This window comes from Neovison vison, chromosome 2 (genome assembly GCF_020171115.1).
Source record: "Neovison vison isolate M4711 chromosome 2, ASM_NN_V1, whole genome shotgun sequence".
Classification (NCBI taxonomy): Eukaryota; Metazoa; Chordata; class Mammalia; order Carnivora; family Mustelidae; genus Neogale; species Neogale vison.
The window spans coordinates 26,768,419-26,781,952 of NC_058092.1; the positions used below are offsets into that span (position 1 = coordinate 26,768,419).

A 13,534-nucleotide genomic window follows, 5' to 3' on the forward strand; every position below is an offset into this window, starting at 1 on the left:
ACAAATACACATTCTCCATTTTTTGATAAATTCTCAGTCTTGAAACCCAGTATTAATAAGGCAATAAACACTCTAAAACAGGGCTTTTTCAAACTTTTTAACCATAACCCATAGTAAGAACTGTATTTCACATTATAACTCAGGAGACACATACATCTGTGTGTATGTTTATGTGTGTAAAATTTAATAATTGAAACAGCAGTTCCATGAAATTATGTTTCCTTACTATATGCATCATACTTTAATATCTTATTCTAGTCCCACTTTTTATCTCTTCATACATATATATATATAGTTTGAAGTTTTAACTAATCACCACACTACAAACATGGGGCTCAAACTCATGACCCTGAGATCAAGGGTCACATACTCTACTGACTGAGCAGCGAGGTGCCCCTCTATTCCACTTTTTAAAATGTTAAGACCAGCTGCCCAGTAGCTTGTGATCTCTGTTGAATAAATAAATAAAATCTTTAAAAAAAAAAAAAAAGTACTGCTTTATCTTAAGGAAAAAAGGACTTACAAAAAGGAGGCATTTTCCTTCAATTCTACTAGTTAGAACATAACAATATATATTATATAACAATATTAATCATAACATCAATCATAATTTTAACTTATACAATTCTACTTCTTACCAAGAGGACTATCACCAACAGAAAACACAGCACTGATTTTCAGTTCACTTTCTTGAGTTTTTGGCTTTGGGACATGTCCATACTCCTTAAAGAAAAAAAAAAGAGAGAGAAATGAATACAGTCTCTAAATAAACTAGAAATTCAAGCAAAGAATTAAACTGTCATAACTCTTCTATATTCTAATCATAATCACATTCACAAATACCCCAAACGTCAAAATTTACAAGTTATAGATTAGATTTAATCCTCACAAAAAGGACCTTTCAGAACTAGAAAATCTTTCATGACAGTTGTAACCATTTTTCAAATGTAATCTCATATACAGGAGGCATACACAGCTATTTCAATGTTGAACACTACCCTTTTTTTAGACTGTGTTTATAAGGGAGCAATAAATAAAATTAAATCTGAATGATTCAGAGAGTGAATCCAATTAGTAATTTTAGCCAACAGACTTACAAACTGTCATATCTGTTAATGGCAGAAAAGACACAAGAGTTTCAATGCAATCTGTTCATTATACATAAAATCATCACAGGCTAAATCAGATTTAACCTAATCATACATTCTTTAAAATGCTTTAAGATAAAATATAGTCATAAAACAAAATTTTAAAAATACATATATCTATTTTGAAAAATGCTGTTCTTTATTCTGAGATCACAACCATCCTACTTTTTTTGGTGTTAAATACATATTTCAAAATAAAAAGTTAAAGAAATAGTTTTCTGAAACAATGATGATATAAACAGTAGTAGTATTTTTTTCTTAAAGATTTATTCGTTTATTTGACAAGACAGAGATCACAAGTAAGCAGAGAGGCAGGCAGAGAGAGCGCTGAGCAGAGAGCCTGATGCGGGGCTCAATCCCAGGACCCTGGGATCATGACCTGAGTCAAAGGCAAAGGCTTTAGCCCACTGAGCCACCCAGGTGCCCCAGTAGTTGTATTTTTAATATCTCTATATTTCGCAAAATAAATGACTGATAGGTCAGCTCCCAAAGTTACTTCAGAAATTGCATTGGACTAATTCATGCCAAACACTAAGTACAACTGCATTAATTTACCAGTTCCCATAGTATACATTATGGCACCAAATGAGCTGCTGCCAATCAGGCAGGAACTATGATATGGTATCTTCTTTACAGATGATGAAAGCAAAGCTTAGAGGTAGAGGTTTCAACAATTTGTCCAAGGGCACAGACACATTAAGTACACAGAAGGGAATCAAATCTAGGTCTCTCTGTTCCAAAACCCATGCTATCTCCCTCATAGATGTATAAATACAATATAAAAAAAAAATTAGGGGTGCCTGGGTGGCTCAGTGGGTTAAAGCCTCTGCCTTCGGCTCGGGTCATGATCCCAGGGTCCTGGGATCAAGCCCCGCATCAGGCTGTCTGCTCAGCAGGGAACCTGCTTCCTCCTCTCTCTCTGCCTGCCTCTCTGCCTAATTGTGATCGCTGTCTAAAAAATAAATAAAATCTTTAAAAAAAAAAGGGGGGGGGGCGCCTGGGTGGCTCAGTGGGTTAAAGCCTCTGCCCTCAGATCAGGTCATGATCTCAGGGTCCTGGGCTATCTGCTCAGCAGGGAGCCTGCTTCCTCCCCTCTCTGTGCCTGACTCTCTGTGCCTGACTCTGCCTGCTTGTCATATCTCTCTCTCTCTCTCTCTCTCTGCCAAATAAATAAATAAATAATCTTTTTTTTAAAAAAATTACTATAGGGGCGCCTGGGTGGCGCTGTTGGTTAAGCATCCAACTCTTGATTTCAGCTCAGGTCCTGATCTCAGGATCATAAGATCAAGTCCTGCATTGGGCTTGCACTAAGCAGACAGTCTGCTCAGGACTCACTCTCCCATTCCACCTGCCCCTCTCCTCACTCCCCACCTCTCACATGTACTCCCTCTCTTTCTCTCTCATAAATAAATATTTTTTAAAAAATTACTATAATGGGAATGCCTGGGTGGCTCAGTTGGTTAAGCATCTGCCTTTGGCTCAGGTCATGATCCCAGGATCCTGAGATGGAGTCCCGCATGGGCTCCTTGCTCAGGAGGTAACCTGCTTCTCCTTCTGCCTGCCACTCCCCCTGCTTGTGCTCTTTCTCTGACAAATAAAATCTTTTGAAAAATTAAATTAAATTAAGTTAAACTAAATTAAATTTTTTTAAATTACTACAATGAATTCAAACCCCAGACTCCACTGAAAAAGAAATTCTCCTGCTATAGTCACCCATTTCCTTTCACTCATTGCACCTATCACAATACATCATCTCCTATTTATTTGAGTGATAATTTACTATGTCTAATACCCTTTCTCTTTCCTCCATACACACAAAAGGACCATGCCCATTAATGACAGGGACCATATCTGTTTTCCCACCTTGGCACAATCAACATAACCTAACAAGAAGGCTATGGGTTCTGACAGCAGGCAGAAACAGATGTGATCTCGGCTCAAACAAGTTACTTAATCTCTTCCAGTTTCAATTTCCTTATCTATAAAATATATTATCTAATCCATATTGCCCTTAGGGGGGATAAATGATTTACTACAAATGCACCTTATAGCATTATGCCTTACAGATATACCAAAAGGTAAGCATAACTTACACACAAAAATTCTAGCTTTTATTATTTTCATAATTATGGCATTAAATAAATATTCATTGAATGAATGAATCCAAGTGGATGTTCTTAAACATTATACTTAAATAACAATATTTATTGGTACTTGCAAAAAGAAGTTAAAAGTAATCTAGATACACCCTCCTTTAATTTACCAGAAAGAATCAATATAAAACTAGTTTGCTTTATCATCAACTCAACCTCTAATATTTTTCTAACATGCCTGTTAAATGTCCCTTTTGATTTACAAAGTAACTGTTCCAAACCTTCACCACTAATAAATAAACCCTATAAATTTCCTGCTCCCTGTTATTTCAACTGTACCAAGAAAAAAAAAGAAACTAAGAACTCCCTTAAAACCCTGATTCCCTCCTCCACCATGCCTATAAATTGATCAACAAACTCTCCTCCTAGGTTACAGGAAAAAGCAATCTTCTTAACCATAACTAAAAACAGTACTTGCATTTGGGATCCCTCTGCCTCTCCCCTCTTTCAGCACTCCATATCATCGACATGTATCTTCCGCCCCTCACCACCTCCATATTGTTTTTTTTCTCTCAGTTTATGAGAAATCTATTTCCTAAAGAACTACTGCCCTCTTCTCTGCCCTTCCAACCAGCCAGAGAAAAAGAAAAGAAAAATAAAAAAAAATATTTCCCTTCTTCCTTACTTTGATTACCTCCTGAACCCAATGCTGTCAGGCTGTTTCAACTGAAACTGGTGTTTTGTTTTGTTTTGTTTTGTATTTATATATTTAAGTAATCTCCACTCCCAACATGGGGCTCAAACTCACAACCCTAAGACCAACAGTGGCATGCTCTTCCAACTGAGCCAGCCAGGCAGCCCCAACTGAAACTGTTTTTTTTTTTTTTTTTAAAGATTTTTTTATTTATTTGTCAGAGAGGGAGAGAGAGCACAGGCAGACAGAATGGCAGGCAGAGGCAGAGGGAGAAGCAGGCTCCCTGCTGAGCAAGGAGCCCGATGTGGGACTCGATCCCAGGACGCTGGGATCATGACCTGAGCCGAAGGCAGCTGCTTAACCAACTGAGCCACCCAGGCGTCCCCAACTGAAACTGTTTTAAGATTAAGCAATCACCTTGCAGTTGCTTACCCCAATAAACATTTTTTTTAGGTTTTATCTTACATGGCTTCTCAGATATATCTGACACTGCCAATGATTCTGTTTCACTGTCTTCTGGTTCTGTTACTTCAATTCATTACTATGTCTTATTATCCTTCATTGATCTTATATTCAGCCCTAAAGTCAATGGTTCCCAAATTCAGTGGCATCAAAAGCCCCTAAAGGTCTTGTTAAGACATAGATTCTTGGGCACCTGGGTGGCTCAGTCAGTTAAGCATCTGCCTTCAGCTGGGGTCATGATCCTAGAGTCCTGGGCCCACATGGTTCCTTGCTCACCAGGGAGTCTGCTTCTCCCTCTACCCCTCCCTCCTGCTTGTGATCTCATTCTCCCTCAAGTGCTCTCTCTCTCTCTCTCTCTCAGATAAAATCTTTAACAAACAAAAAAGTTAACAGACTGTTGGGCTTCCACTCCAGAGTTTCTAGCTCAGGAGGTCTGCAGCAGGGTCCAAAAATATAAATTTTTCACAAGTTTCCAGTAATGCTGAGGCTGCTGATTGGAGGGGACTACTATGAAGCCCCTCTGAAGCCCTAAATTAATCCATTTTCTAATTTTCTATCTGGAGCTCTTCTCTCCTCAACTTTTGTTCCCTGAAAGATCTCATCCACATTCATAACTTCAACTATCACCTATATAGGACTACCAGATTTAGCAAATAAAAATATAAAAGCCTAGTCAAATTCGAATTTCAGATAAACAACAAATACTTTTTTAGTAAAGTATGTCCCAAGTATTGCATATAACATATTTATATTAAAAAACAAACACTGTGGGGCGCCTGGGTGGCTCAGTGGGTTAAAGCCTCTGCCTTTGGCTCGGGTCATGGTCCCAGTGTCCTGGGATCAAGCCCCGCATCGAGCTCTCTGCTCAGCGGGGAGCCTGCTTCCTCCTCTCTCTGCCTGCCTCTCTGCCTACTTGTGATCTGTCAAATAAATAAATAAAATCTTAAAAAATAATAATAGTAATCACTGTTGGGGTGCCTGGGTGGTGCAGTTGGTTAGGCCTTCCTGAGTCTTGGTTTCTGCTCAGGCTGTGATCTTAGGGTTGTGAGATCAAGCCCCATGTTGGACTCTGAGCTCAGTGTGGAATCCACTTGGGACTCTCTCTCCTTCTCCCTCTGCCCCTCCCCCAAGCTCACATTTTTTTCTCTTTCTCTCTCAAATAAATAAAAAAAAAAAATCACAGTAACCTGATAGTCAAATTTACCTAGGCATTCTGTATTTTATCTGACAACACTACACCTACAGGCAAATAACTTTCAAATCTCTAAATGCCATATCCATGTATGCAGATGCCTCCCAATGCAAGTTACCAGTTGAATTTCCCACTAGCCTCTTAAACAGATCCCAAACTGGACTTATTATTTCCCCCCAAATCCCGTTCCTTGCCCCTCAGTAAACAGTATCACCAAAAATTCAACTTACTAAGGACAGAAACTTCTAAGTATTCTAGGGACTCCTCCTTGACCCACATACCTCATATGCTATCTTTAAGTTTGATCAACTCTACCTAAATATCTTAAATCTATTCTCTTTTCTTTTCTTTGTTGTTGAAATACTCAACCACTAGACATACCACATTCTCTCACCTCTCTGTGACTTGGCACATACTATCTTCTCTGCCTGAAAACATCAACTGTCACGATTCAAGTGTTGCCTTGAAGCCTTCCGTTCCTCAGATTCAACAGACTCCAGGGCTCCTTCCCATAAGATTCCCAATATGCCTTACACAATTTGCTGTTACAGTATTTACATAATACTGTGAGTTTGTATCTGTACAGAGGAGGCACAAAGCAAGAGAAAGAATACAAATTTGAAGCCAGTTCCTATTCCAACTCTGTTGCTGCCTTTGAATTTGGTAAATTACTAACCTTTCTTTTCCTCAGTTCCCTCATTTTTTTCAGTTCCCTCATTTGTAAAATGGGATGAAGATACATCCCTCCTATGGCTATAGAATTTAAATGAGAATGCACAAGACACGACTAGCATACCTTTTGGTGAGGTGCACTCAATAAATAATTACCTCGCACAAGACACGACTAGCATACCTTTTGGTGAGGTGCACTCAATAAATAATTACCTCTTATTCCCACAACTCCCCCTTAACAGTATCAATTCCCTTGACATTAGAAGTCCTGTCCTTTCATCTTTGTAGCTCTTCTGTAGACAAAATAACTAACACAACTTAGCCTGCAGTATCCTGGGGAAGGTTTTGGGATCTTAAACCAGACTGCTTAGGTTCAACCATGTACTAGTTGTGTGACCTTTAACAAGTTACTCTCCGTGTCTCAGCAACTTCATGGGTAAAGCAGGAAGAGTAATAGTATCTAACTCGTAGGGCCATCCGCATCAAATGGATTAATATAGGTAAACTACTTACAACAATGTTGAACAAGTGCTATGAAAATTACAGTAAGCAGGAATTAAAAACTCAAGGAACGAATGACAGCTCAACTGTAACTTGAGTATCCAGAACAGACTCTAGGTAGAGGTATTCCCCACTTGTCAAAAGTTCATGTAGTGCCACTTCACTTTCACAAAAGACACTAGTACCTGCTTTTGCTAACCAAAAGAAATCTGAAGATTTCTCCTTTTATGAGAAAGGGCAAAAAGCAAAAACAGCCTTCAGCTTTGTTTTGCAGCAAGCAGTTACAGAGGCAGTGTGCATCCCAAGAAGCAAGAAGCGAGAGCACCACCACCAAGCTCCTTTCCCAGAAGCACACTCAGCCCCTCAGCATCTACCATCTCAGCTGCTACAGCTCTGAACTATGTGAGCATCAGTGCTTTATCTTGGTTTCTTTTGTGTATCTGTTAGTATCACAAAGGTATCACAAAGTTATCACAAAGGCTTAATCTAGTAATGCTCAAAAATTTTGACATAAAGGGGCGCCTGGGTGGCTCAGTGGGTTAAGCCGCTGCCTTCGGCTCAGGTCATGATCTCAGAGTCCTGGGATCGAGTCCCGCATCGGGCTCTCTGCTCAGCAGGGAGCCTGCTTCCCCCTCTCTCTCTGCCTGCCTCTCTGCCTACTTGTGATTTCTCTCTGTCAAATAAATAAATAAAATCTTTAAAATAAAAATTTTTTTGACATAAAAATTAGTGGTAATCACTTCATTTTACACCATTTCATTAAAGTTTTTATTTCTTGCTTCCCATTTTCCAAAATTCAAATGCAACTTGGAAAACATCATACACTATTTGTTTAATTGGCTTTTCTATCATAGCCTGCCCTCTCAATTATGAAAAAAATTATAGCCTATTCACCTTGAATAGCATTAATACAAACCAAAGAGAACAGAGTTGGCCCTATCTATTTAAATTTAAAATGTGAGCCATTGGGATGCCTAGGTGGCTCATTGGTTAAGTGTCTGCCTTCGGCTCTGGTCATGATCCCAGGGTCCTGGGATCAAGTCCTGCACTGGGCTCCTTGCTTAGTGGGAAGCCTGCTTCTCCCTCTGCTTGCTGTTCCCCCACTTGTGTGTGCTCTCTCGGACAAATAAATAGATAAAATCTAAAAAAAATAATAACAATAATAAAATAAATAAAACGTAAGCTGTTCGGGCACTTGGGTGGCTCAGGTGGTTAAGCGTCTAACTCTTGATTTTAGCTCAGGTCATGATCTCGGGGTCTTGGCTCTGCACTCAGCAAGGAGTCCACTTGTCGCTCTCCCTCAGCTCTTTCCCCCAACCCAGCTCACTCTCTCTCTCAAATTAATTAATTAATTAAATCTTAAAAGAAATAAAATCTAAGCTGTAGAGGGATGTTCATTACCACAATTTTGATATTGAGAAAGAACATTCAACTCATAACACAGCATTTGTTAAATTTATATATTAGAGACAAGGCATCATGAAAAAAAAAAAAAAAAAACTTGGATCTAGAATTTTTAAAAACTGGTTTTGTATCCCAACTTTGCCATAGGACTCTGGTTGAAGTCCCTTGTCCCTCAGGCCCAGTTTCCTCATCTGTGAAACACAGATTCTTTTATTTCCATTACTGAGCTTGTACCTTCAGCTAGTCATTGCACTAAAAATTGAGGATGCCAGACTCTGTTTGAAAACAAAATTCAGGGGCACCTGAGTGGCTCAGTGGGTTAAAGCCTCTGCTTTCGGCTCAGGTCATGATCTCAGGGTCCTGGGATCGAGCCCCACAACGGGCTCTCTGCTCAGCAGGGAGCCTGCTTCCTCCTCTCTCTCTGCCTGCCTGCCTATTTGTGATCTCTGTCTCAAATAAGTAAATAAAATCTTTAAAAAAAAAAAGAAAGAAAGAAAGAAAACAAAATTCATTGATCTGCAGATGCCACAGCAAAAGTGAAAGCAATATACAATAGAAAAAAAGAGAATGATTAATTCTACCAAGTGACCAACTGTTACACTGTATCTCAAAGAGGAGAAAAATTTTTGCCAAGTTACCTAGTTTAGAACACCACAAGCAGAAGAAATGGCATGTGCAAAGGCAAGAAAACAAAACTCAACAGAATATGACTTCAAGTAAATTGCAGATAGTTTGCAGGTAAATAGATTCGTAAAGGTGGAAAGGATGACCAATGACACTGAAGACAAAAACACCAAAACATGGATAGTTTGGATGTTACACTAAAAAGTTCATGCTTTATCACACATGAGGAGACCAGGTCTTTAAAGGGAGAGATGTCATCAGATCTGTAGAGCTACAGTAGCATCATTACACTGTGTTTTGCTGGGGACTGTGACTGAAGGAAAAAGGATGAGTAGGAAATTGTTATAAAAAATTCAAATGAGAAAAAATGAAATAGGGATGAAAAGACAGAGACAGTAAATACTTCAGAGGTAGAATCCACAAAACTTGGCAAACAAATGGTTACTTCTGGAAGAAGAAGTAGTATTTACCATGTGGGGGCAAAATAAATGTCATGGATGCCATCAGCCCCCACCCCACATCCTGTAGACCCTACCTCAGATGCTTCTTAGCACAGCACTCTAGGAAGACATAGAGTTGATGAACGAGACAAAAACCTATTTGGCATCCCAGTCCTGGAATAATACTGCCTTTGAGATGGTATGAGAAATAAAATATTACCATTATTATTTATTATTTTGTTATTATATTATTTATATTTTTAGTATTATTAGTTTGCTTATGCAGTAACTCAAGAGTATCAAGCAAAAGAATTGTGCAAGAAAAGGGGCGCCTGGGTGGCTCAGCGGGTTAAAGCCTCTGCCTTCGGCTCAGGTCATGATCCCAGAGTTCTGGGATCGAGCCCCGCGTCGGGCTCTCTGCTCAGCGGGGAGCCTGCTTCCTGCTCTCTCTCTCTCTGCCTGCCTCTCCGCCTACTTGTGATTTCTGTCAAATAAATAAATAAAATCTTTTAAAAAAAAAAAAGAATTGTGCAAGAATGACCTGGATGGAACTAGAGGGTATTATGCTAAGTGAAATAAGTCAATCAGAGAAAGACAACTATCATATGATCTCTCTGATATGACAAATTTGAGATGCAGGGCAGGGGGTAGGGAGGGAAAAAATGAAACAAGATGGGACCCGGGAGGGAGATAAACCACAGGAAACAAACTGAAGGTTGCTGGAGTATGAAAGGGGAGGGATTGAGGGTGGCTGGTTATGACATTGGGAAGGGTATGTGCTATGGTGAGTGCTGTGAATTGTGAAGACTGATGATTCACAGACCTGTACCACTGGAGCAAATAATACATTATATGTTAATTTAAAAAAAAGGGGGGGGGGGCCCTGGGTGGCTCAGTGGATTAAGCCGCTGCCTTCGGCTCAGGTCATGATCTCAGGGTCCTAGGATCGAGTCCCGCATCGGGCTCTCTGCTCAGCGGGGAGCCTGCTTCCCTCTCTCTCTCTCTCTGCCTGCCTCTCTATCTACTTGTGATTTCTCTCTGTCAAATAAATAAATAAAATCTTAAAAAAAAAAAAAAAAGAACTGTGCAAGAAAACAAAAATCATTCTTTGCCAAAACAACTAACCACGTCTCTATTGTGATCGCCACGTATTTCTAATCTGGGTTCCTAAGGGTACCTAGATGATCTTTCTGAACACGTTTATCTTACCCTCCCACTTAAAATCCTGCCATCTCCTCCCATTGCTCTCTTCCCACTGAGTCTTCCCATAAATACCAAAATTCATAACATGGTCCCAAAGTCCTACATAATCTGGCCTCAAACTACCTACAGAGCCTCATCCTAGAAGCAGGATAACAGGCTGGATTTGAATCTAGTCTGCCATTTATGAACTATGATCCCTGGTAAACTGCTTGACTTCTTTGTACTTTGGTTTTCTCATCTGAAAAATGGGGATAATGATATGGTTGTGAGAATGGTGCCTGGAATAATCTAAGCACATATAAATATCAATAAGTTAATATTTATAATATCACAAATTATTATGATATAATATATACATGTTTACATATAAACACTATCTATTAGTGTTGTTGTTATGATTGACATTACCATCATTGCTATTTTCATACCTTTTCTGTTCCAGGCTCACTGGTCTTGCAGTTCTTCAAAACAACCACCCACCTTTCCAACTCAGGACTTTCCTATACGCAGATACCTCTGTCTGGAATGCTCTCCATGTCTTTGCCCAATCAATTCATTCTTCATAATTCAGCTTAAAGATCCCTCCCTCGGGGAAGCCTTCCCTACCCAGCCTCTGGCCCCAACCAAAACTAGATCAGATTCCCCATTTTAGGCTTTTCTTACATAGCACTTTTCATAGTTTGCAATTATAAATATATTATTTTATCAGTTACTTGTGTAGTATCTATCTTCCCTACTAATCTATAAGCTCAGTGAGGGGAGGGACTAAACTGACTCCTCAATCCCCTGGCATAGAATAGAACACAAATACTTACAGAATGAAAGGAAACTACTGTCAGATCCAAGAGAATTAAAAAAAAGTTACCAAGTATAGAAAAGCGATAATACATTTTACTTTCTTTTTACAAGAAAAAAAATACGGTTACCAAGATCTTTTCTCATTTAAAGAGGAGAAAAACTGATTTACTCATCTAATGGGGAAAAAATTGGGGTTGTTTTAACATACAAGCCAGAAACTGCCTAACTAAAAATCTGTTCACCAGTTAGAAAAGAATAAAAAAAAAAATTTTTAATAAAATGAAATGCTTACTTGAGCATTGTCAGGTTCTTCTTTAATTTTGTCCAGAAGCCCCTGCTGTGGTGCCATTGCTTTGCCACATTCACCATCCAAAGGTTCTTTCATTCTAATTTTTTATGTAAAGGAATTCCCCAGTCTAAAACTAACAGATTTCTTCTTGATAAAGGATAGCTGGACTCCTAAAATACAACATAAAGGATTGGTACTCAGGTTTATTCCTTTTTTTTTCTCCTTCATGTTTATCTATATTAAAAGCTCTGTATTGAGCACAGGCTTCAGAGCCTTTGAAAATCAACTCTTCTGGGACCATGACTATTCACCCTCTTACTGCCTTCTGCTCTTCTAATAGTTATCTTCACGTAAGAAAAGTCTTCTGGGGCCACCCAGGAGGATCAGTTAAGCAGCCGACTCTTGACTTCGCTCAGGTCCTGATCTCAGGGTCCTGGGATAGAACCCCACTCCGACTCCAAGGGCTCAGAGCTTCGTGTGGAGCCTGCCCAAGAGTCTCTCCCTCTTTTCCTCTGCCCCTCCCCCTCCCTCTCTAAAAATAAATAAATAAGAAAAGTCTTCTGAAAAAGATCCCCCCTCTCTAATAACTTTAAAGACAAACACTTTGGCTTCTCAAATGTGGAAACTTACACGGGGAATCAGACCAGCTGGCCAAGATGTGGGAAGAAGTTACCAAGCACTAAGGGGAAAGAACTCAGAAGTACAATTCCTGACTCCCGGAGAATTAGTACTTGGAAGCCCACCTCAGCTTTAATTTCCCAAAGTGGGGCACACCAAGCTCCATACCTCTAACTCAGCCTTTATGGAAGCCTCCATAAGGGCCCCATTTCTCGGCCTAACGATAAATGAGAGCTCCAGATGCCACCATCAGCGAACAAAAGCTACGCCCTTGTTTAAAGTGGACCACCTGCACCTTCCAGGGTCTCCCTGGGGGTCCATGCCCACGAATAAGCCCCTCTAGGCTCTGCTTCTCAATCGCTTCCCTGTAAACAAGAAACTCTATTCGCTATCCAGCAGATTTCCCTTCCCCTAAGAATAAACGTACTAAACCTGAGGAAAAAGGAAGCTCCCCCAAAGTTGTCCTTATCCAAATAGTCAAGCCAGGCATGGAAATGGGCAACTGGTGGAAAAGCCTGTGGGGAAGAAGAGATGAGAACTTCTGACCACTTGCCACAGTTACAACAATCTACGGGTGCTCATCCCTCCTTCGTGTATGGTATCGCTGCGAACGTCTCGTCCCCACCAATAACCCCCGCGCCCGTCACCGAATACGAACGGGACAACGTTGTATCCGATGGAGAGAACGCGACCCGCAAATCCCTATCACCACGTCCCTGCGGCGAAATCCGCACGGCGTAGCCGCGCAGCCCTCCTGGCGCCGCCCCCGCCCGGTGCCCGCCTCGTCACGTGGCGCGCCCGCCGCCCCGCCCCGCCCCGCGCAGCCCCTGCAGCCGCCACCGGCCATTCTCACCTGCAGTCGCCTCGCTGCTCCCTGGTGAGCGCCGAGTGGGTAAAGAGGATTAGGACCCAAGGCTCCCCGCGCCGCGACGAGGTTTATTTTCTCTTATTGGAATTCTTCCGCCTGAACCATCGCAACGCAACACTCGGCCAACCGCGCGTGCGCAGCCCTGGTCTCCGCCCCTTCTTTTCCCGTCATGCTCTGGACCTGAGCTGAGTGGATCTTCCCAGGATTCCGTTTTCCTCAAGTTATGGTTGACTTCTTAAAGAGACCAAGACCCAAGGGTGAAAAGGTTAAAAAAAAAAAAAGAAAAGAAAAGAAAAGAAAAAAAGGATTCGGGGCAGAAAGTTGGGGGCATTAGCACTATAAATAGTCTGCATTATTCTTTAATTCCCATTTCCAGAAAGATAGCCTACTAAGGAACATAGGAATAATTAATGGCTGACATTTATTAAGCCAGGGGCTTGCTAAACACTTGGCATGCATCATTCCACTAAATCCTCAGCACAACCCCAAGAGGTAGTTTTCATCTCAGAGATGTAAATGAATAGATTA

The 13,534-nt window shown here is 40.6% G+C and overlaps 1 protein-coding gene across 5 annotated transcripts in view; it reads right to left on the minus strand.

Annotated features, from left to right (window-relative positions):
• ZMYM6 (zinc finger MYM-type containing 6) overlaps positions 1–13,110 on the minus strand; it is a 44,924-nt gene extending 31,814 nt beyond the window's left edge. Inside the window, exons 1-4 of one of the 5 annotated variants that reach the window (XM_044237769.1) lie at positions 12,992–13,110; positions 11,832–12,653; positions 11,524–11,690; positions 639–723 (exon numbers count right to left, since the gene is read on the minus strand). In XM_044237769.1, coding sequence (XP_044093704.1) covers positions 639–723; positions 11,524–11,616 — 178 coding nt within the window. In that variant the 5' untranslated portion in view covers positions 11,617–11,690; positions 11,832–12,653; positions 12,992–13,110. Of the gene's footprint in view, positions 1–638; positions 724–11,523; positions 11,691–11,831; positions 12,872–12,991 lie in introns of those variants that run through there. The other 4 variants (XM_044237771.1, XM_044237767.1, XM_044237768.1 and 1 more) reach the window with 4 other exon arrangements.
• Positions 13,111–13,534: the final 424 nt, after the last annotated feature.